The sequence below is a fragment of the Macaca mulatta genome, chromosome 2 (assembly GCF_049350105.2).
Source record: "Macaca mulatta isolate MMU2019108-1 chromosome 2, T2T-MMU8v2.0, whole genome shotgun sequence".
Classification (NCBI taxonomy): domain Eukaryota; kingdom Metazoa; phylum Chordata; class Mammalia; order Primates; family Cercopithecidae; genus Macaca; species Macaca mulatta.
In genome coordinates, this window is record NC_133407.1 from 155792521 (window position 1) to 155816669 (window position 24149).

A 24149-nucleotide genomic window follows, 5' to 3' on the forward strand; every position below is an offset into this window, starting at 1 on the left:
CAGGTGAAGAAATGAAGGCTCAGAAAAGCTACACGTACACAGTAATACAATAAGCCAGCAGAAGGGCCAAGATTCCAATTTCAATCTTCCTGACTCCAGAGCCCAGGCCTGTTGTGCTGCAGCTTCTTCACTCTCTGGGAAGTTCTTTGAGGCAGTCTGAAGCCTCCTCTGCATTTCCCAGAGGCAACTATTAATTAGGCATAATAAGCAAAGCACCAAAGCTTACAGAGTGTTTGCAAACACAAAAAAATTTACTGGCTCCAAAATACAAAAAGAAAACTACAAAAACTTAAATTACTCAAAGTTCAATTAAATGCCTACTACAATGCAAGAGAACGCCACCTAGTACACCGGCATTCACCTCTGATGTAGGTATTGTAAACTGTATTTTCTGTGTGATGGCAGCACAGTCTATTTGTGTTAGTCTGCGTTCCAGGCTGCAGTGAAGGCCTTAAACCAGCCCTGGGTTTCATCGGTCTTTTTCACCAAAGGGCATTCCTACCAGGCCATGGCAGTCAGAAAGCCAAGCAGGATCTGCAGAAACAGAAGGGAGGGCCTCTGAGAGCAGCGGCCAGAGCAATGTTTCCTCCTCCAGGTGGCAAAAATAGCTTTTCTAGCCTTGTCATAGTGCCCAACCCTAAGAGATCGCCTTGCAGTTGGGTCCCCACCATTCCTCTCACTTATCTGTGCGAGAATGTGGATAGGGCTGGAAGAGAGCAGGCCATCCACACGGCAGGCCAAGCCCCTGAGGCACTCTGCCATTGTACACACAAGGCCACACACAACCCCTCCCTATCTTCACTTGGGGCACCATTCTCTCAACAGTATTTACTCCATTTTCAACTCTTCCCCAGTATTGGTAAATATTGATAATTACCTCCAAACGCAAAAGTGAAGAAGTTTGTGTTTTGAAATATGATCATAATTCAAACTGGAAGTTGACACTAATCATTTGATGTTCACTTGAAAAGACCAGATAGGCTGTACAGGAACATTTCAGTAGGGGAACCGATAAGGAGAAGGGAAATAAAAATTATTGGTATTTACTCAGCCTGCAATGCTTGTGGAAGGAAACTCTTTTAAAAGGGGAGCACTTCAGAATGGTTATTCAATCTGAATTTTACAGATAGCACTGGAAATATTTTCTCGCAGAATGCACCCTATCTCCACCATCATATCTCTCTGGTGCGCCGTTCACGTCGTTCATTGCACGAATTCTCACTCAATTTTGCTCCATTATAAGCTGACGGTGACCCAGAGTATACAAGCCATTCAAGAATCTGACTGGAAATTACTACCACAAAACATCTGTCCCATTCCCCGCTTGCCAGCCCTGCCTTAGGGAGTGAAGATGGAAAACAACCCAGAATCCACACGCAGGAACAACTTTTCATTCCCCTCACAAACCAGGCTCCTTTGGAAATTGACGGTTCCAGCATTTTTCAGAAACTATGTTCCTGGAAAAACATGGCGTGGGCCTCTTTTGAAAGCCTTCAGCTCAAAACCCTTCTTTTCCTACCCAGACCCTTCTAATAAAAGCCAGGACAGGAGCTTCACAGGGAAGCAAACAAGAAGGCCACCCAGGGTTCTCCCTACTCGGTATGGTCAGATTCAAATTTTGCATTAAATGCCACTGATCAATTAAAAGACCACAGGGATGTCACACATACTAATACATTCCACAGCTTATGTGGCATCTATCTTATAGACACACTCCCTTTGGAAGATTTATGTTGCGATTACAAAAGATTAAAAGAAGACATCTGATTTCATATAGGGCTAAGCCTCGGAACCCAGCTTTTTTCCTCGATTGCTATCAGAGGATCGAGGCAGCAGCACGGCACTTCCCAGCTAGATTGCATTTCACTTTGCTGCAGATGCTCCAAAGGGCCAAGCAATGGACTCAATGAATCAATGAATCAAATAAATGAATAATCTGGAAAGAACTGGTTTGTCTGCAATCAAGAATCAGTGTCTGTGTCTCCATCCTCATGTCCAACAGTGCCCCATCACCTCCATATGCTTATAATTGGTCAGGGGTCAGAGGGATCATTGGCACAGTAACTGCTCCCAGCCAGTCACAGTGGCTCACATCTGTAATCCCAGCACTTTGGGGAGCCAAAGCAGGAGGATCACTTGAGCCCAGGAGTTTGAGACCAGCCTGCACAACACAGCAAGTGCTTGGCTCTACAAAAAATAAACAAAACAAACAATAACTGCTCCCTATTATGTGCCTGAAGCTTTATTTATGGACATCTTTGATGCAACCACCCTGTGAGATAATCACCTGGATTTGAGGTGCACAGACAGGCTCAGAGAGGCCCGGTGGCATTTCCCCTAGACCCAGGCCACCCCTATGCGTGGGTTCCTTCGGCCTGACCATCACTATGTCCTTAATGTGCTGGGTCTTGCTACCACTGCTGTTTTCAGTTAAACTCTCTTGGGTGCTAAAGTTATGGAGGCACCTGAAATCAGCAGTTCCAGGTTTGAGAAAGAGGAAGCAAAAGATATGAGATCCCAGTTCTTGCATAGGCTGGAATCTGGTGGGATAGGAGTTGCAAACCCATGCTGCTGTCCTTTGTTACCTGTAGGGGGATTGGTTTGAGGACCCCTGAAGGACCAAAATCTGAGGATGCTTAAGGCCCTGATATAAAATGACAGAATATTTTCATATAACTTATGCATATCCTCCCATATATTTAAATCATCTCTAGATCACTTATAACTAATAAAATAAAAATGCTATGTAAATAGCTGCTATACCGTATTGTGTTTTTAAACATATCATTTTGTTGTTGTTGAATTGTTATTTTTTATTGTTTTCTTTTTTTTTCCAAATATTTTCAATCCTCAATTGATTGAATCCACAGATTTGGAGGGCCAGTTGTGTCTTTCTGGCTTAAAAGTCTCTATAGAAAAACACCATGGAAGAATTGTAAATAGGCAAATCATCATACAAAAGCAGACATGGCCTATTTCAGATAGAACATTGTGCCTCTAGGAGGCAGGGAGATCTCCTTTTTTTCTCCTGGAAAGTCCCTGCTTTGGTTAATACTGTGAATTTGCAGAAAAAGAAAACTGAGTACAGAAGGGTTGATGACTGAAGCCCACATCTTCAAATGCTTTAAAAGTTAAGTCAGATAATCTTTACACTGATGTGAAAGGGGGAGAAAATACATTTGACCCCTTGCTTCAAACAAAAATCTTCCCATCTGGTTTTTAATTAGAAAGCAGTTGTTTTGCTTTTGCAACACTTTTTAACCTCTGCCATTGTAGGTACAAGCCTGCAAACCATATTTTCATTGATTAAAAAACAAAATTAAAAATAAATGTTGAAAGAAACAATATTTTTCTTTTTAAGGAAAAAAGATAGCAAGCAGCAATTTTTTTGGAGGGATCAGGCACTTAAAAGGCATCTATGGGAAGCCATCATGGCTGTGGCCTACAGTTTATTTTGTCTTGAAAAAGTCAGAGGTCTTTTTAACTATGCTGACCTGTGAACCTACACATTGATCATCCCGATCCAAGACTGTAAGCAAATACTGCCCTCTTGTGCATCAAATAGTTCCGGAGTCGGCATGGAGATGATTTCCACCCCACCGCCCTGTGGACAGCTTGCGATTGTACAGCTGGGTCTCCAGGGCCGGGAGATGTGTCAGGAAGAGGATGACACACATCTGTTACCAGAGTGCTTGCTAAAGTGTCCCCAGATTGCCTTATGAGATAGATTTCAAGATAAGAGGAAGAGGGAAAGATTCAGCTGAAGAAATCAGACCAAACATAACTGACTCTTATCTTTCCTAGAAAATATTCATTCCTCGAAAAGAAACTTTATTGGTTGCCATAACAAGTTTTCTTATTATGTACTTTTAAAAACTTTTAGAAACTATTAACGAACCTACAAAAATGACTAAGTAGTACCTCTTTTTATCTAGGAAATCTTTGCCAGGAAAAGAGATTCTATTTGATTCTAGAGGGAAAAAAAGCAGGGAGTTGGGGGGATGCCAGGTTGCTGTTTCTCAGACAAATCCTCGAAAGTTGGCAACATGCCCTTCTTTCTGAGAGTCCCCAAGCTGGGGGTGTTACTGTAAGTATTATTTCCTCTAACCTGTGGACAAGGTTCTGTCACCAGAAGACCAAACTGGCATCTTAAGAAAGTTTTTTTTTTTTTTTGAGACGGAGTCTCACTCTGCCACCCAGGCTGGAGTGCAGTCTCATGCCTCAGCCTTCCAAGTAGCTGGGATTACAGGCGCTCACCACCACGCATGGCTAATTTTTGTAGTTTTAGTAGAGACGGGGTTTCATCATGTTGGCTAGGCTGGTCTCGAACTCCTGACTTCAGGTGATCTGCCCGCCTCCATCTCCCAAAGTGCTGAGATTACAGGCATGAGCTACCATGCCCAGCCTCAAGAAAGCTTTAAAGGATGTAAACTACTGTTCCCTTAAGAATTTGAGAAAATCAACAGCAGAAAAACATGCATGCAAGTCTGAGGCTAGGCCATACCTGCTCAGCAGGAACCTTGAGTGGTAGGGGGAGGGGGTGGTGAGGAGCTGGTCTTCCCTACAGTGAGTGTCCAGTTCTGGTTCTGAGGTACACAAATCATCCCAACACCTGCACCCACACCTTCACACCTCCAGGCACAGATCAAGACTGACCAAGTCCCATGCCAAACTTGTTTCTGGAGGAAAAAAAAGGCAAAATATGCCACCTGCCCCACCGCCACGCATTGCCTTCAACCCAAGAGGCAGCCCCGCAGGAAAGGGGATGGAGGAAAGCATGTAGGGCCTATGCTCTGTGAGGTTATGCAGGGAAAGAAGCACTGACCAGGAGTGTGAGGAGGTGTCAGGGGAATTTTATTTACAATTCTATGATGTTAGATACTTAGTATCTCAGATGTCTTGAGTTAGTGGTTCAGGAATGTGTCCTTAACCTCCACGTGGCCTTCCAGTCATAAGCAGCCTGTGGGCCAACATTTAATGATCAAACACAATCACAGAGTTGTGAAAAATGTCTAATTTACTTTCTGCCAGGTTTGCCTGCCAACCCTGATTCCACATCAGCAGCCCATCCCTATACCATGGAAAGAAGGGGTTACAGTACCAGAAACAAGACAAAGGACAGATGAAGGCCAACAGGATAGCCATGCTGAGACCAGACATCTCCAGAAGGCTGGCCTGCCTTCTGTCTCACTCTGTCCTATTTCAGAAAGATAGGACATGCCATGCTTATCTTTCAGCAAAATTGGGACTTCCAGAGAGTCCAGATATATACATCTGTCCAAATATACCTGCAACACCAGGTCTGCTGGGTGAAAACCAGCTAATACCCTCTCACTTGTAGCTAGCCCCAGGAGACCTCCAGCCTCAGGACCCTCATGTGTGCTATGCCTTTGGTCTGGAACACCTCCCAACATTCCAGGGGAGGGTTCTTGTGCCATAGTTTAGCTCCAACTTTATTGCTTCAGAAAGGCCTTCCCTGGCCTCCAAACTAAAGTAGATGCCCTACATCCATTAGTCCCTATCTGGGTATCCTGTCTTGTCCTGCTTAGCACTTACATAATTTATAATTCTGCACATTTTGTTTCTTCTGTACCATCTGCCTCCCCCACAAGACAGGAAGCTACATGAAAGCAGGAGCCACTTCTGCTTTGCTGACCACTGGAAACTCAACCCCTGGCAAGCAGTAGTTGCTCGGGGTTTGTTGAATGAATTAATGTCATGATCCACCTTTCCTTCTATACCGTCTGAGCTTAAGGAGTAAGGTCGCCTAGCCAAATCTTCAGGACACTAAGAATCCTGGGAAAATAAATCAAAGAAAGCCACATAACCAAGCCAGGTGTTCAAACAGCTCTCAACCTGTCGCAAAGAGTAAGTGACAGAACCAGCAAGGAGCTTCCTGGGGAGGTACCAGAGGGCCTCCCCTCTTAGGGTCCAGTCTCAAACACTGCACACCCATGACAACAGCCTTGAAGCCCCAGGGGGCCTATGACTGTGACATTTCACATTTATGGGTGTCTTGGGCTTCCTGTGAGAAGACACAAGAAGAACTAAATGGTGAAACTGGCTAGCTGATGGAGGTGAGTGACCTGGTCTGCAGAGGGACACTCACTCAGAAAGTCTCAGGCCAGCACCAGGACAGCAGCAGAGTAAATCTCTACTATCTTGCCTCAGGGAGCCTTCCTCTCTCTCCCCAGAAAGTTTCTTATCACGCAAGCACTTGGTAATGGTATATGGACCCCAGGTTCACCTCTGGCCTCCCAGGTTCCTAGCAACCTGGCACTCCAGGAATTTTACATTCAGGAGGAACTCTGGACCCAGAACCTGGTGATCAGAGACAGTGACCTCTTTTCCTCATGTAGTCAACAAACCCTGGGCAAAGCTGTGGCCTCCCACTGGACAGCTGGCACACCCCTGTGCCTCTGGAGGGCCTCTTCTCCCTTCACCCTGACAGACTATTTGCAGAACAATTACTGGCATCAGCCACAGGCTTGCATTACGCTCATTTCCCCATCCCCAAGCTCTGGGGCAAGTTTAAAAGTGCTCGTCCTGTCTCAGAATCAGGTCTGAATTAATACCCTTCCTCAAAAGAACTCCAGTAGCAAAGTGAAAACAGACGCCCTAGACAATGCCCTTTGAAAAGCCCCAGCAGGGACGACTGGTGACAATGCAGCCCTGGCTCGAAAAGAAACCCTAAGGTTAAAGGTTCACAGAGGCAGAAGAATTACCAAAGTACAAGTTTGTTCAAATTTCCTCCGGCAGATTTAAACAACCAGGGTCAAGCTGAAGATTGCCGGCAAAAACCTATGAGACAACTGAGGCCCTTTGAACTGCATGGAAAAAGGAAAATATACGATCTGGGAGGGATCTATGTTATAGCTTTTAAAAATGTTCTTGAAAGGGTCACCCCTGTTAACTCAAAATCAGAGGGATGTTTGAGAACTGCTTCTCTAAAACAACAGGGCCGCTGGGCCCTCACTGTGTGCGGTGAGCTGCACTGAGGTCGCCGTGTTCCCGGCATTAGTGTGCTGACCCTCTGTGGGCCATGAAATTAACCATCAGCACGGCAGAAATCTGCTATGAGTTAAACTACTTTGCTACGCAAAGTGGCCTGAAAATGAAATATGAGGATTGAATTTCCATTGAAAGATTAACTTGTCTAACCTCAAGGCAGGTTTCCTCCACTGTTGAACTCTATTTGGCCAGTTGTTTAAAGCACCATAAGAGCATGGGTAATTGGTGCAGGCAGTGGGAAATGACCTCTTCATTAATTCATTCATTCCGATATGCATGCACCAAATATTTACTCTGTGCCAAGGCCTGTCCTGGGCCCTTGGACATAGAATTGAATGGTAACAGGTCCCTACCCTCAAATGGATCAAGTCCAGTGGAAAACATAATCCAGTAAACAGAAAAGGGCATAAGATGAGGAGAAAATGAGATCATAGGGGTATGTGTAGGATGTTACGGGCCCTCAAATGAGGGTGACCTTATCTAGACTGAGAACGGTGGACAATGATTCTTCCCAGAAAAGTGCACATAGCCAGAATATGCAGCATGAGAAAGCACGGTCTGTCTGTCCAGAGACCTGCAAGTGGTTCATTCAGCCTGGAGTCCTGAGATCTCAACCCTTCAGGAGGGGCCTCGTCAGCCAGCTAAGAAGTTCAGCCTTTATGCCAGCAGAGAGCAAACAAAGCCTTCTACACAGGGAAGTAGTTTTTAAACACTCTTCTATCCCTATACCTTCTGCAGGGGGTGGAATCAAGGAGACTATGTGAGGGAATGCTGTACTCATCCCGCCAGGAGCTAGCAGAAGCCTGTCTTCAGGTCACAGCTGCGGTGACGGAAAATGCCAGGGCAGAGAGCAAGCAGGAGGGAGAAGGCGTGGTGATGGATCCAGAGGCAGGTGAAGGAGGAGGACACACTGAGGAGCATTTCAAGGGCCACACCTTGGGAGAGTGGAGGTGTCCTTCACTAGGAAGGTGATGAAGCTGAGAGGGTGGAATCTGAGGACCCGTGGTAGTCATCCCAGGCCAGGATGTCTCAGGAAGGTGACAGTTCTTATAACCAAATCACATGTAGGGGACAGCTCAAACCCAAATCTACAACAGGGACACAGAACCCAGCCGTTCCTCAGTCCATCCAGCCCTGCACTGTCAAATACAGCAGCCACTAGCCACCTGTGCCTATTTAAATTTAAATAAATTAAAATTAAATAAAACTAAAATTTCAGTCTTTAGTTACACTAGCCACAGTGCAAGTGCTCCAACAGCCATGAGATTCACGGCTGCCATGTTGGACTGTGCCACTGTAGAACATTCCTATCATCACAGAAAGTTCTGCTGGAAAGTACTGATCAAGCCACTGCAGAAATTTTTTCAGACACTGTTTTTCGCAGCTGAAGTGTCTGTCAGCCCTCTCTGCAACGGCTGGGTGCTGATGGGAAACATGGCGTGCTGCAAGCACCTCAGGGCTCCCTTCCAGTCTTCCTGTGGTCTACTTGTCTGTGAGGTCAGGCAGCAAGTGCTAAAGAAATGGAATCCTTCTTATGTAAAGTCTTTCCTCTCTAGAGCGTAAGTTCTGAAGATCATTTCTGAATGTGCCCTGGATCATCTTTTTAGAACACAGAGGATGCTAAGAACACACACCCGAGGGCCTTTACTGTTCATGGCGAAAGATCCTGAAACTCACCTGGAAATGACCACAAATAGGGCAATTTTTTCCTCAAGTGTCACACCGTCATGTACCTGGGAAGACTGAGCTCTAGTGCCAATGTCAAATGACCAAGGACAAGCCACTGACCCTCCGGAGTTCTAAGTAACCCAAATAAATCTATGGTAAAGGATGTAGCCACAAGGCCAAGCAAGGCAAGTTCCTGCTGCCAGACAGGTCAATGCTAACAAATTTCAAGCACTAATTTTAAAAGAAAAAAGTCAGGTTTATCTTTAAGCAGCACCTGTGCATGGCACCAAATAAATATCCTCAGGAAGTAGGTTAGAGACAAAGGAAATTATTTTAGTCTTCCTGAAGGCCTCAAGACAAGAGAGGAATCATCACAACACAAGAGATATGGAAAGAGGGAAAGTCAACTTCTCTCTCAACAGCAAAAGTTGTTTTTTCTCCTGCCAAGAGAGGATCACCCACATTAACTAAGTCCTCCCTACCCACCCAACAAAGGCCACTTCAAAGCAGCAGGAGCCTAATCACACAGCACAAGAAAATAAAAGACCCAATTAACAAAAGACAAAAACTCAAATAATCCAGGGGAGAATAGAAGCAGAAATCTCTATTTTTGACAATTTGATTTATATATAAAGTACTCCTCAGGAGCCACAATTTTCTATGGAAGCAGGCATGTGCTAAGGTCTGAGAGCAGCTCCTGGGTAAAGCCAGGGCCTCTGAAACCAGAGCCTGGCACTGGCTACTTGTGTGCCCTGCAGCAAACTGCCTACTGCTCAGAGCCTCAATTCTAGTAGCTGAGCAATGTAGATGGAAATGCCTCCCTCGGAGACTGGTTGGGAGGATGCAGCAAGAGCCACGGGTCTAGAACAGTGTCCAGCAGACAGCAAGCGTTCTTCAAAAGTCCATTCTTTCCTCTCCCTCCGAGAGGCAGAACTATCCCTTGGCCACTGCTCAGCACTGCCACGTCTGCAACCCCAGAGCCCCATTTTCCCTGCTGATGGTGTCCGCCTTGCCTGCCTGAGGTGTCCTTCCTCTTCTCCCTCGGCCAGCTGGGCCAGAAAGCTGAAGCTGGAATGAGGAGAGGAATGCCAGGCCCTAGGACCACTTGTCACAGCCCTCTCCTCAGACTCACAGGGGAGCTCACTAAAAGCTGCCAGAAGGATCTCCCAGCTTAAAAACCTACCAGTCTTCCTCCCAGAAGAGACTCTCCCAGCTTCTGAGATCTGGTCCTGGCCACCCTCTGGAAGCTTGGCCTGACACCCCACTCACACTCCAGCCCTCCCTTTGTCTCTGGGTCCTTGTTTACTCTGAGTCCTCTAGCTGGAATGCCTCCCATCTTCTAAAATGTAAAATCTCAACCATCCTTCACAATTCCCACAAGCCAGTTGGACTGGCCTGTGACCCAGTCAACCTGGCCTCACCTCCTTTCACGCCCGCTGTGTGCAAGTGCCAGCCACCCTGACCACTTCCCTTCTTTAGCCAGGGCTGCTCCCATGCCTCTGGACTCTGCTAAGGCTGTTCCCCGGATCTCTCAGTCTGGAAATCCACAAGTCATCCTTCCAGGCCCAGCCGTGTGTCTCCTCCAGCAGGATTCCCTATCTGCCACCCCAGGCAGGTACTCACATCTCTGTGCCCATCTTGATCAAGGCCCTTACCACTCCGCATCTTAAACTGATTGCAGGCACTGCCTGGCTTCCTCCTCCCTACTTGGGACTGTGAGCCCCTTGAAGACAGGCACGACTGTGTATCTGCCCTCACGTCCAAAACAAAGCCAAGCAACATGTATGTGCAGAATCTCTGAGTGAGTAGAGAAAAACAGCAAATGCAGCTCCATCTGGTCCTCTCCCACCATACAAGCTGCCAAAAGCCCTTAAAACAAGGCCTACCAGCCCAAATGTCTCCATGGGCCAGGGACATCAGAGAAAGAAGCAGCAGCCTGAGGAGCACATGCCACACACCATACACGTAAGATGGCAAATTGTACGTTATATGTACTTTACCACAAGTAGAAATCAATAGAAATAGGTTTTTTTACAAAAAAAAAAATGCAGTACTGGTTTACACTACAGCGTGAATGAACTTTAAAAGCATATGCTCGCTTTGGGAGGCTGAGGCAGGAGGACAAAAGAATGACAGAAAGGGGAATATGTCTTTGGGCTTAATTTATGGGTTGCTTCCTGGGATGCCTGCCCAAATCCTATTCCAACCTGGATGGAATGATTCCGAAGACAAACCCAAGAGACATGCTGATAGAAAACAAAGGGGATGCTCAGTGAAAAGTTTAAAAGCAATTAATTTTAAATGATTACAGCTTTACCAAAAGCTATGACTATGATTTCCTTCTGACTTTGATTATAACCTTCCAGCAAAATATTTGCCTCAAGAAGGCAGAGTCTTTGCATTATTTTCTATTCCTAGCATGACTACAAAAATATTCTTTGATTTAACATTTGATATGTTTTGTTCTCAAGGGCAAGCCCCATGAGAAGAAAAATGTACCCCAACAGAATGAAATATGACTACCTGCTTCCATTTTTCTTTCCTGTTGGTTTCTGCTCAAATATTCTGCATTAATTTAAACTCAAGGCTGTCTCTCTGATGTTGTGGTACTCCCACACTGCCACCCAAGCTAAAGCAAAGTCACCCACTGTCCAGCGCCAAGAGAAAGTGCTGCAGACAAAGCTCAACTTGAGTCTCCTGGAGACAGTTAAAGGCACTCCAGCGTATGGAGAGATCAGGTGGGGTCAGAGAGCGATAAGGTACCAGGTAAAACAAGAAAACTTGTACTTGAATAGTGGTACACTTTAGTGCTGACTGAGGCAGGCTTCCTATTGAACTTAAGAGTCTTTGAAGCAAATGAAGGCAAGCAAGTCCAGTGTCAGCCTCAGCTTTAGTTGGTGGTAGAGGATGTCGAAGAAGCAGTACTGGAGAGTAGAATCTTCTAGTTATGGTGTGTACCTTTCAGTGAAGAAGAGAAAGAAACAGCTCTCACTGGATGGGCACAAAGAGACAGGGAACTAAGGCCTGACAGATACTAGGAACTAAAGAAGTAAAGCTGAAGGAAGCATTTCCACTTAGAACTCCTTCAAATATGCCTCAGTATTTTAGGACAAACATACATAATTACCACAATTTCACATACTATATTCCTACACAGATTCTCATGAAAAGACTAGGGGTAAAGAAAACCAAAAGTGACCTTTGGTTTGTTTGCTTTTGTATTAGAGTAACACCCAAATTCCTCAAGGACACCAAGGCCTACCTGGCCAAGCCCCCAGGATGTTATTTCTGCCTGGAGCAGGTTGCTTTCCTGGAGCAAGATATGTGCAGATGCTTAATGGGTATCATAAAAAAATCTGGTTGAAATTCATTCACACACATGAACCCCTTGTTTCATTTATGAGTCCAGAGAGGGCATCTGCAGAAAGAATGAAGGGCACACACCTCAATAAAATAGATAAAAGGAGAAGAGCCTTCTCTACATGGGCACCAAGAACACAGAAAGCTGGAAAAACAGAAAAAGCAAAGTAGCTTAAGTTTTACAAAGAATGTTCTCCCCAGGCTGCAGAGACAAAAATCTCATAGGCTCTTGGATATTTCTCTCCAAGGAGAGTAACCTGAGTCAGACTTAGAAGTCTTTTGCAGCCCTCCTCAGCTCTGGGCAGGGAGGGCTCAGAGAGGGTCAGAGACACACAGGAGACACTGCTAAAATGGTGTGTACAGAAGGCAAGAGGTCCAGGCGACAAGTTGCAGTGCTGTTCATTAACAACCGAAACAAAAGACTGGGAGACAATACACTGTTAATCCTCGCAGCCACCAGAGGACTATAAATTGCCAAGCCAAGATACCAGCATTTTTCAGCCCTCCTCTGTCCTGCCAGAGTTAGATTGAGGATGAATCTAAGTCCCTCACCCCCACCCAAGTCTTTAAAACATACATTACTGAATCTTTTTGAAGTTGTAACCCTGAAAGATTTATACTCTAAAATGGATTCAAGAAAAATACTGCTCTGAACCACTACAGGGGGCTGGAATGGACGGGTACACTTTTTCATTCGCACTGAGAATGCCAGCGTATGGGCTGTGTAGTCAGATCAATGTGGGTTCAAACCTAGTTCTGACACTTATTCACTGGGTTCCCTGACCTCTGAGTCATGGTTTCTTTCATCTGTAAAATGGGAATATCAACTATTACCTCCCAGGAATCATGTGAAAATTAAACAAACAAATCAAAAAAACAGCATACGGACAAGCACTAAATAATGGTAAGTACTATTATCACTGTTAACCCCACAGCACCACTTAGTTTTATCTGTGGCCACATGGATCAAGGGAGATAAACCCCAATTTTCTCTAAGATAGGATTCGTGTGTGTGTGTGTGTGCGCGCGCGCACGCGTGCACACAGTGGAATTAGAGCCAGCTTTAATTTAAGATACATTAAACTTCAGAGATATCATCACAGAACTCAGACAACTGTTAAAATTTCCTTCTCCTGGAGATAACATATTCCACAGGGGGGGTCTAAGTCTTTCACAGTAGCAAGGAACTCTTAACAAGAGCCCAATCTCCCAGGGATGCCAGGTGCAGGTGCAGCAAGAGAAAATCACACCTGCTGCCAGCGGGAATCCCTGCCCAAAAATCCTGCAACTTTCTATCAAAAGCTCAGCCCAGTCATGTCACACACCTGCTTTAACAGGCTTCCAAAGAGCTCCAGGACCCTGAGGAAAAATCTACACTAAGGGCCATTCTCTAGGGTCTGGCCCTGCCAACCCTTCTAGCTTCATCTTTAGCACACCTCCCACACACCACGCCGATTTCCAGCCATGCCTAAATGCTGGCAGTCATCTCTGATGTTGAGACACAATGGCATGTTTAAGGCTCAGAGCCTTGCCCTCGCCTAGGAAAGGTCTCCTTTTCCCATTTGCACCCTATACTCCACCCCCCAACAAAGTGAGTTACTCCTGCTTTTGCCCTTGTGCAAAGAACTCCAGAAGATCACTTTGTACACAGCAGTGTCCTCTCTTGGGTTCTGCTGTAAGCTCCTAAAGGGAGGGACAAAGAACCAACCTGCATAATTCACTACAGGCCAGGCCCTAAGCTAGTTGCCTTCTGTCCACTAACCCACAAAGAAGGTTCTCTGCTCACTAAAACTGACTAGCCCAAGAGCTGGTACACAGGCTTCATTCATCCAGAACTTACTGAATACCTATCCTATGCCAGGCTCTGGCCCAAACGCTGAGAACACTGGTGAATGAGACAGATAAGGTTCCTGCTCTGGTCTCATGGAGCTCACACTCTAGCAGAGGACAGACACTCGACAAGTAAACACATGAAGAACATCAGGTAGTGAAAAGGGCTGCTGGAGCAATGAAACAGGGACATGAGAAAGTATGAGGGGGTGAGGGTTGAAGAGACAACTTTAGATAGGTGGGGCAGGAGAGGCCGCTAAGGAGGTGCCATTCAAGCAGAGACTTAAGGAGCCAGACATACCAAACAGAGGCATCAACAGGTGCAAATATCCTAAGGGAAGCAGCCGCTGGGCCCTCTGGAGGAAGAGAAATGAGGCCAGTGTGACTGAAGGTCAGAAGGGGGAGGAGTCGTTGATGGGATCCTTGATGGGATTGGAGGAAAGCAGAGCCAGACCATTGTCCTATCGGCCATAAAGAGGCTGGATTTTACTCCAAGCACAATGAGAACTCACTGGAAAGTCTTGTCAAGTGTAGGGTTGACATGATCTGATGAACACTTGTAAAAGGAGAGCAATGCCCACTGTGCAGAGGATGAATCAGAGGGAGCAGAATAAGCAGGCAGGGGGCAGAACTGTAGAAGTCCAGGTGCCATAAGCCAGGATGGCCTTGGGGGTCATTTCAAGAAGGCAAAGATGCCCACGAGTTTGTGGACCATGAAGTGAACTGAAGGTATTAGCCAGATCCAGGTTAGGGGTGGCAGAGTTAGGTTCCAACACCAGTCCAAGGCACTTTGCTTGGGTTTCCTCATCTGAGAAGTAAGGCTAACTAACACTCCCATCACGCAAGGTGGTTGCATAGATGCAAGTTCCTGGCAACAGGCCTGGGCCAGAGCAGGCACTCAATGGGGAACACTTTCCCTTTACAAGAAAAAATTAGTTTTTTCTCAATTCCCTGAAAAGGAAGGTGGACCTCTGATCTATTCAAGGAAGAATGGTAGCAGCCTTGGTCTCAGCATTCCATTGCACTCAGGCCACATTTTAAGAAGATAAATCTCCCTACTCCGGAGATGAGACAAAAGATGAGCAACAATGTACATACAAAAATAAGTTCTTCTTCTACAGTTTTAGTCTAAAGAAAAAACTTGCCAAATTCTTTGGGGAATTACAATTGGTTATATAGGACCAGGCAAATGCTGAAACTCTTTGCAATATGAAGTTTCCCTATAATTGAAGCACACCTCAAAGATATTGTGCATTCAGTTCCAGACCACTGCAGCACAGTGAATATCACAATAAAGCAAATCAAATTTTTTGGTTTCCCAATATGTATAAAAGTTATGTTTACATGACATTTCGTCAATTAAGTATGCAATAGCAGTATGTCTCAAAAAGCAATAAACATTCCTTAATTTTAAAATACTTCATTGCTAAAAAATGCTAATGATTGATGAATCTTCAGCAAGTCATAATCTTTTCGCTGGTGGAGGGTCTTGCCTCAATGTTGATGGTTGCTGACTGATCAGGGTGGTAGTTGAAGAAGACTGGGGTGACTGTGGCAATTTACTGAAATAAGACAATGAAGTTTGCCACAACAGTTGACTCTTCCTTTTATAAAAATTTATCTGTAGCATGTGAAGCTGTTTGATAGCATTTTACTCACAGAATTGCTCTCAAAACTGGAGTCAGTCCTCTCAAATCTTGCCACTGCTTTATCAACTAAGTTTACATAATATTCTAAATCCTTTGTTGTCATTTCAACAATGTTTACAGCATCTTCACCAGTAGATTCCATCTCAAGAAACCACTTTCTTCGCTCATGCACAAGAAGCAACTCCTCATCCACTCAAGATTGATCATGAGATCTCAACAATTCAGTCACATCCTCAGGCACCACTTCTCATTCTAACTCTCTTGCTATTTCCACCACATTTGCAGTGACTTGCTCCACTGAAGTCTTGAACCCCTCAGTTCAAGACTTAAGGGTTGGAATTCCATAAGGGTTGGAATCAACTTCTTCCAAATTATTGTTAATGTTGATATTTTTACCTCCTCCCATGAATCACAAATGTTCTTTATGGCATCTAGAATGATAAATCCTTTCCAGAAGGTTTTCAATTTACTTTGTCCAGATCCATCAGAGGAATCACTATCTAGAGCAGTTATGGCCTTATAAAATATATTTCTTAAATAACAAGACCTGAAAGTCAAAATTACTCCTTGACCCATACACTGCAGAATGGATGTTGTGTTAGCAAGCATGATAACAAATTAATCTCTTTGTATATCTCCATCAGAGCCATTAGGTGACCAGGTGCATTATCAACAATCAGTAATATTTTGAAAGGAGTCTTTTTTCTAAGCAGTAGGTCTCAACAGTGGGCTTAAAATATTCAGTAAACCATGCTATAAACAGGTGCTGTCATCCAGGCTGTGCTGTGCCATTTCAAGAGCACAGGCTGAGTAAATTCAGCATAATTCTTAAGGGCCCTAGGATTTTTGGAATGGTCAGTGAGCAACAGCTTCAGCTGCATTAGCCCCTAACAAGAGTCAGCCTGTCCTTTGAAGCTTTGTACCCAATCATTGACTTCTCTGTAGCTATGAAAATCCTACATACCATCTTCTCCATATAAGGCTGTTGCACCTACAGTGAAAATCTGTTTAGTACTCACCATCATCAATGATCTTAGCTAGATCTCCTGGATAACTTGCTGCAGCTCCTCTATCAGCACTTGTTGCTTCATCTTATACATTTTTTGTTGCTTCATCTTATACATTTATGTTCTGGAGATGGCCTCTTTCCTCAAACCTCATGAACCAACCTCCGTTAGCTTCAAATTTTTCTTCTGCAGCTTTCTTACCTCCCTCAGCCTTCACAGAATTGAAGAGTTAGGGCCTTGCTCTGGATTAGGCTTCAACTTAAGGGAATGTGGTAGCTGGTTTGTTTTTCTATCCAGACCACTAAAACTTTCTTTATAAAAGCAATAGAGCTGTCTTGCTTTCTTATCATCTGTGTGTTCACTACAGTAGCACTTTTAATTTCCTTCAGGAACCTTTCTTTTGCATCCAAACTTGGCTGTTTGGTGTAACAGGCCTTGCTTTCAGCCTATCTCAGCCTTCAACATTGCGTTCGTCACTAAGCTTAAATCACTTCTAACTTTTTATTTAAAGTGAGAGACTTGCAACTCTTCCTTTCCCTTGAACACATAAAGGCTATTAACTGGATGAATTTTAATATTGTTGTGTCTCAGGGAATAGGGAGGCCTGAGGAGAGAGAGACAGACAGGGGAAAAGCCAGGAGGTAGAGCAGTCAGAACACACACAACATTTATTAGGTTTGCTGCCTTACATAAGCATTGTTTGTCGCACTTCAAAATTATAATAGTAACATCAAAGATCACTGATCCCAGATCACCATTAACAGATAACATGTATTTGAAATCAAGTGAAATGTTTGGTGCTTAATATTTGATGAAAAGTTTGAAATATTGTTAAAAATAACCCAAACGTGGCATAGAGACACAAAGTGAGCACATGCTGTTGGACTATCTGCAAAGTACAATCAAGTGAAGCACAATAACATGAGGTATGCACGTATGTTGGAAGGGGATGGGGAAACTATAGGGTAACCTGGGGAAGCATGCAAAGTACTCCAGCTTTGGAGTCAGGCAGACCTGGACTGTTTCACTAACCAGCTGCCTCCCTAAGTCCCAATTTTCTCAACTATTAAATGGTAACCACCACGCTCCTTGCAGGGTTTGCCTGGTAAGTAGCAAATACACAAGAAAAGTCAAGCCAATAAATAGTTGTGTGGTTACCACTATCTTCCAGTTGAAGCAAGGTCCAGAATTAGGTTCAAAGGTCATACAGCTAAGGAAGAAAGCTAGGCTTCAAGCCCAGTTTTGTCTGACTCCAAAAGTATGTTCTTCACCACTCATCTACCCTATTTACTAGAAAACACTAAAAACTTGCCGTCTCATTTTTTAACCTCTGCCTTCCACCTCCAGTCTGGACTGGCTCAGAGTCCATGTCCTAAAATGTATTTTGATGTGACCAAACAGAATTCAGTTATAAGGGGATGGGGAGGAATGGGTAGAGAATCGTGTGCCCCTTAATATTCACCTGACCGAAACATGGATTGAGGAGAAGACTTTAGATACTGTGACCCTGGGCAAGTCCCTTTACTTCTTCAAACTTCTATTTCCTCTACTGTAAAATGGGGAAATGATCTCAGACTGCCTGTAACATGAAACAGTTGGGAGGTAACAAAGATGAAGTACTATACTTAATAAGCTCATCATTATAGCTGGGACCCAGAATGCCCAGTGACCAATGAGGCCATCTGCCACCAAGCCAATTACCACCTGCCCGATACATATTCCCATGTGTAGCATACAGAATATTGCTGGAAGGAAACACAAGGAAATGGGAATAGAAAGGTAATCGGGCACTGGGGTCAGCAGTAAAAAGTATACTTCTTTAGCTATATACCCTTTTATACCACGTGTTTATATTATCGTATCTTTTTTTCTAAAAATATGTTTAAAATTCTATCCATATATTTAAGTGGAGTTAATGGGCTTGGAAAAATCATCCACAAAGGTCTAATAATGGTCTTTTCAGCCAGGTGCAGTGGCTCATGCCTGTAATCCCAACACTTGGGAGGCCAAGACAGGTGCATCACAAGGTCGAGATCAAGACCATCCTGGCCAACATGGTGAAACCCCATCTCTACTAAAAATACAAAAACTAGCCAGGCATGGTGGCACACACCTGTAGTTTCAGCTACTCGGGAGGCTGAGGAAGGAGAATCGCTTGAACCTGAGAAGCAGAGGTTGCAGTGAGCCGACATCACACCACTGCACTCCAGCCTGGTAATAGAGCGAGATTCCATCTCAGAAAAAAAAAAAAAAAAAAATAGTAGTCTTTTCATTTGCAGAGATGGAAGGGGTGCAGAATTTAGGACAGAGGAGTGGGTAAGGGAATGTTTGCCTTATTTGTGATATTCTATTTCTTCACAAGTGGCATATATTCATGTATTACATGCATAATTAAAAATTAAGGGTACCTCTTTGTAGGGCATTTTGGCAGTACCCACCACGACCAAAAACACACATGCCCCTTGCCCCAGCCAGTTAGTTCTATTACCCTACATATATACGAACATACCAAAGACTTCTGTTCTAGAATATTCACTGCAACATGGTTTGCAAATACTGGAAACAACATAAACGTCCATCATTAAAAGATTAGTTTAGAAAATGTTGGTACAGGCCGGGCGTGGTGGCTCATGCCCGTAATCCCAGCACTTTGGGAGGCCAAGGTGGACGAATCATGAAGTCAGGAGTCCATCTGACCAACCTGACCATCATTGTGAAACCCGTCTCTACTAAAAATACAAAAAAATTAGCCGGGCGTGGTGGCGCGCACGTGTAATCCCAGCTACTCAGGAGGCTGAGGCAGGAGAATCGCTTGAACCCAGGAGGCAGAAGTTGCAGTGAGCCGAAATCGTGCCACTGCACTCCAGGCTGGGCGACAGAATGAGACTGTCTCCAAAAAAAAAAAAAAAAAGAAAAAAGAAAAAGAAAATGTTGGTACAAATGTGCAATGGAATCCTATGTGAGCTTTAAAAAGAATGACGTAGCTTTATGTGTACAGATATGGGGCACTCTCCAGACACAGTGTTGAGTGAAATCGTGTCTAAAAGAAAGACGGAAAGAGGGATTTATACATATACAGAGATATGCTTGTATTGACATGGAGCCTTTCCGAAATGATATACAAAAACTGGTAGCAGCGGTTGGCTCTAGGAATGGTAATCAGGAGATCAAAGGACAGGTGAATGGAGACAGCCTTTGTATGCATACCCTTTTTGTAGCTTTTGAGTTTTCTTAATTTTGAGTTTTCTTTACTTGACCATGTATGATAAACACATTTGGTAGGAATTTTTTGAATTTTTTTTTTTTTTTTTAAGGAAAGCACCTTGCAGCTCGGTAGTGCTGGATGGGAAAAGCTTCCATATCAGCTGGCCTTGAGTTCGAATCTCAAAGCCTCCGCTCGCTTGCTGCGGGGCCCTGGGCAAGTCACGTCCGCCTCTTGGGGCCTCAGGGGCCCCACCAATGAGGTGGGGCGATTTCCCTTCCCGGCATAGGCTCGAGAGAATTCGGACACGGAGCCCGGCCGCTCCGCCCGCGTCCCTGAGCCCGGCTCCCGCCCCGGCCCGCGCTCACCGCCGATGATGGTCCGGATGAGGGAGGCGTGCCCGGGGCAGTCGACCAGCGTGACCTGAAGCAGTGGCTCGCCGGCCTCGGGCTCGGCCTCGGGCGCTGCCTGGAACTCGGGCAAAGACGACCGCAGGCGCGCGGGCAGCGGCACCGAGAAGCAGGAGAAGCCCAGGTCTAGCGTGATGCCGCGCTCGCGGCTCTGCGGCTGCTTGTCAAAGGCGGCAGTGGAGGCTGTGGTGCTTAGCGCCCGCGCCAGCGCCGTCTTGCCGCTGTCGATGTGGCCCAGCACGCCCACGTTCACGTTAACTCGCCGCCCTGCCATGCTGCCGCCGCCGCAGCCGCCTCGGACACCCGCCCGGCCCGCCCCTCACCTCCCTCGGTAGTCGCCGCGGTCCGGCCCGTTAAGTTGCCCCCCCCGCAACCGGCGCGCCGTGCACACCCGTTCCGTCCCTGAAGCGTCCGCCCTCCCGAGGCTCACGGGCACCGCCAGGTGTGGTGCCCCGGGTGGATGGTCTAGGAACGGGGAGGTCACCGCAGGCAAGGTTGCTCTCTCACATAGCTTCTGCTGCCTGAAGCCTCCAAGAGCCCGAGATGGAGGGATCCTTCTGAGAAGTGAAGCCATTGGACTTCCTGGGTAAGTGGAGACTTAGAGAACTTTTCTGTAGCTAGCAGGAGGATTGTAAAATGCACCAATCAACACTCTGTAAAACGCACCAATCAGCAGGATCCTAAAAGTAGCCAATCAAAGGGAGGATTGAAAAAAGGGCACTCTGATAGGACAAAAATGGAACATGGGCGTGTACAAATAAGGGAATAAAAACTGGCCACTCCCACCAGCAGTGGCAACACTCTAGGATCCCCTTCCACACCGTGGAAGCATTTTGCTCTTCACAGTAAATCTTGCTGCTGCTCACTCTTTGGGTCCGTGCCATCTTTAAGAGCTGTAACACTCATGGCGAAGGTCCACGGCTCCATTCTTGAAGTCAGCGAGACTATGAACCCACTGGAAGAAACCAACTCCGGACACGCTTCCAATCATTCATGCATTGCAGCAAGCTCTTACCAAGTGCCTGATGGGTACTGCTGGGCTACAGTGCCTGCTAACATTACATTCTAGGGGGTGAGGGCTAAGTCAAACAATAAAGCCTGAACCAGACCATTTCAGAGAGCGAGAAGTTCCCTAGGGAAAATAAAAGCTGAGATAAAAAAGAGCGGGAGAGGGAGGATGGACAGCTATGGGTCAGGGAAGATATCTCGGAGTTGCTGTTTGAGTTGAAACTCCAGTGTTGAAAGGAGCCAACCATGGGAAAAGACTATTTGAAGATGCAAGAGGACAACATTTGAAGATGGAAGAGGACAACATTATCTCTGACTCAGAAATTCCCACCCCAAGAGTCTGTAGCCTGGGCATAGGAGAGGCCACAAACCTCTAAATTGAACACACAATGAATGTGTTGTGATATGCTCTTGCTAGAGAGAGGGTCCACAACTCTCACTAGATTATGAAGCGTCTAGAACCACAAAAAAGGTTGTCAGCCACAGTCACCAACCAGAGGTCACAAACCTAAGTCTCTGCTCTGGCCAGGTGGTGGGTAAATCAAAGAAGAGAAGTTAACAAAGTCTAAGATGACAGGGAGTGGTGGGGACCTGGGAGAACTGGAGAACCGTTTTCCTGTGCAAAGAGGGAAGCCACTGCTCAGCCTCAGCCAATGATACCAGGCAGGAATGGTAGCCCAACGTTGCCTCATCCTTCCATTTTTCTGGAGAAGAGAGTGTTTCTGTAACACTGTGGCGGTGGAGCACAAAGTCACTGAATCTTACTTTTGCCCTGTGTGATGAGCCAGGCCATGTGCTGATGTATTCATGCTTACAGTAACTGCCTCCTTCGTTCCACCACTCTGCACTAGGAACAGAGTCCATGTCATAGACTGAATTGTGTCCCTCTCAAATTCATATGTTGGCACCCTGACCCGCAGTGTGATGGTATTTGGAGATGGGACCTTTGGGAGGTTAGATGAGATCATGAGAGTGGATCCTTGTGATGGTATTAGTGTCCTTACAAGAAGAGAACAGAAACTTTGTTTCCATTTTTCCATCTTGCAAATAGGGAACAGTAAAAATACGTCTTCCATTTTAAAAATCTAGTAGTAAAAGCAGTAAACATATTTAAAAGGGAGGGTTAGTAAATAGGTAATAAGAGCTTTAGAGGCTTTATGTACCTCTGAGAAACATTTCAACTAACAAAAGATTTTGTAGAGGGCCTGGCTTCAAATAAACCTCATTTCTTACCTCTGTTTTAAACAGAATCCTGAAATGGTAATGAAAAGAAAAAAGGTTTGGCTGAGTGTGATGGTTCATGCCTGTAATCCCAGCACTTTGGGAGGCTGAGGCAGGCAGATCACTTGAGGTCAGGAGTTCGAGACCATCCTGGCCAACATGGCGAAACTCTGTCTCTACTAAAAATACAAAAATTAGCCTGGAGTGGTGGCAGGCACCTGTAATCCCAGCTACTCAGGAGGCTGAGGCAGGAACATGGCTTGAACCCGGAGGGTGGAGGTTGCAGTGAGCCAAGATTGCACTACTGCACTCCAGCCTGGGAGATGAGCAAAACTCCATCTCAAAAAAAAAAAAAAAAAAAGAAAGAAAAAAAGTTTGTGTTTTAACCCTTTAATGTATTGTTCTCACAGACTCAATAGTGAACTTCATACATTGACCTCTGAAGTATTGGTTGAAATGTGGGACAATGCTAAGCCTTGGGAGATGCAGTTTCTACTCTCGAGATGCCCACAGTCGAATATGAAAATGGGAGGGGGACAGTCGATATAATAATCTGGTATTTACAAGGCAGAGAAGTGCAGGTTTTGAGTGGGAGTGAGCTGTGGGCATGGGGGATGTGGTCAAGACACTTCTTAAAGGTAGTGACACCTAATCTAAACTGGAATAAAGTGCAGAAGCAGAGGGAGCTGCCTAGCAAAAGTCGGAAGGGGTGTGATAGCATGGGATAGGGGCACTGAACATGGCAGGGAAGGGAAGTGATAAGAATGGAATTGAAGAGGAGACTTCAAAGTTACTGTCCCAGGGCAAAACTAATCTGAACAAGACTAGAGGGTGCTTCTGAGGGGTAAGGGATTGGTGGCGGTTGACTGGAAAAGGGCTTAAAGGCCTTTTCTGGGGTATGGGTATGGTCTATATCTTGACAGAGGTTTGGGTTTAGTGAATATACACTTAAGATTTGTGCACTTTACCGTATGGAAAATTTATATGAAAAGAAAAAACTATTAACAAATATTGAACTCTAGTTGACAGTACATGTACTAGAGTGTTCAGGGGAGTGTACTGGTTCTGTACCTTACTTTAAAATGCATCTGAAAACCTAGATGAACTGATGGGTAGCTAGAGGGATGGCTCGATGGCCATATGCATGATAAACAAATGTTATTGGCAGAATTCATGTGATGGATGTATGGGTGATCCATGTAAAATTATTTAAACATTGCTATACTTTTGAACATTTTCATAATATAATAAAATATTGAGAAAGAATGAAACAATCCTCTAAACTAAAAAAAAAAAAGAAGTTTCTGTCCTACAATCTCTTATCCACAGTATTTCTAAAATCTAAAAAGCTCTGAAAACAGCAAGTTTTCTGGAACTTTTTGTCAGTAAACCATGACCTGAACTGAGAGGAGGCTAGCTGTAGCTATGTAACTGCTTTTCACAAGCATGCTCATATTTCACTGCAGATGTTTGACTGCGATGTGCTGCCCATACTCCACTGAGGGAGTCATATGGTATATAGTTTATCCTCTGTATTGCCTCTCAGAAATCTGAAAAATTCCGAATTCTGAGAAACACTTGGTCTCAGGAGCTTCAGGTAAGAGGCTAGAGTCTCATAAAGATTTTTCAGTGACAAGATTTTGTGACTAATTGGATGCGCAATGGGGGAGAAGGAGGACGCTGGGACGATCTCTAAATTTCTAGCTATAGACCTTCATTTTTTCATTTTTCATTATTCAGTCTTGTGATGGTTAATACTGAGTGTCAACTTGATCAGGCTGAA

The 24149-nt window shown here is 45.0% G+C and overlaps 2 protein-coding genes across 14 annotated transcripts in view; one reads left to right on the forward strand and one right to left on the reverse strand.

The window, feature by feature from the left end:
- Positions 1-20438, reverse strand: part of EEFSEC (eukaryotic elongation factor, selenocysteine-tRNA specific) — a 253633-nt gene extending 233195 nt beyond the window's left edge. For all 13 annotated transcript variants that reach the window (XR_013414307.1, XR_013414308.1, XR_013414309.1 and 10 more), the window contains exon 1: positions 20096-20438. Coding sequence is in view for 10 of the 13 variants with exons in the window: in XM_077993686.1 (XP_077849812.1) it covers positions 20096-20411 (316 nt within the window). In the remaining 3 variants the exon portion in view is untranslated. The remainder of the gene's footprint in view (positions 1-20095) is intronic.
- RUVBL1 (RuvB like AAA ATPase 1) overlaps positions 20411-24149 on the forward strand; it is a 97362-nt gene continuing 93623 nt past the window's right edge. The window contains exon 1 of the mRNA XM_077990644.1: positions 20411-20723. The gene's annotated coding sequence lies outside the window, so the exon portion shown is untranslated. The remainder of the gene's footprint in view (positions 20724-24149) is intronic.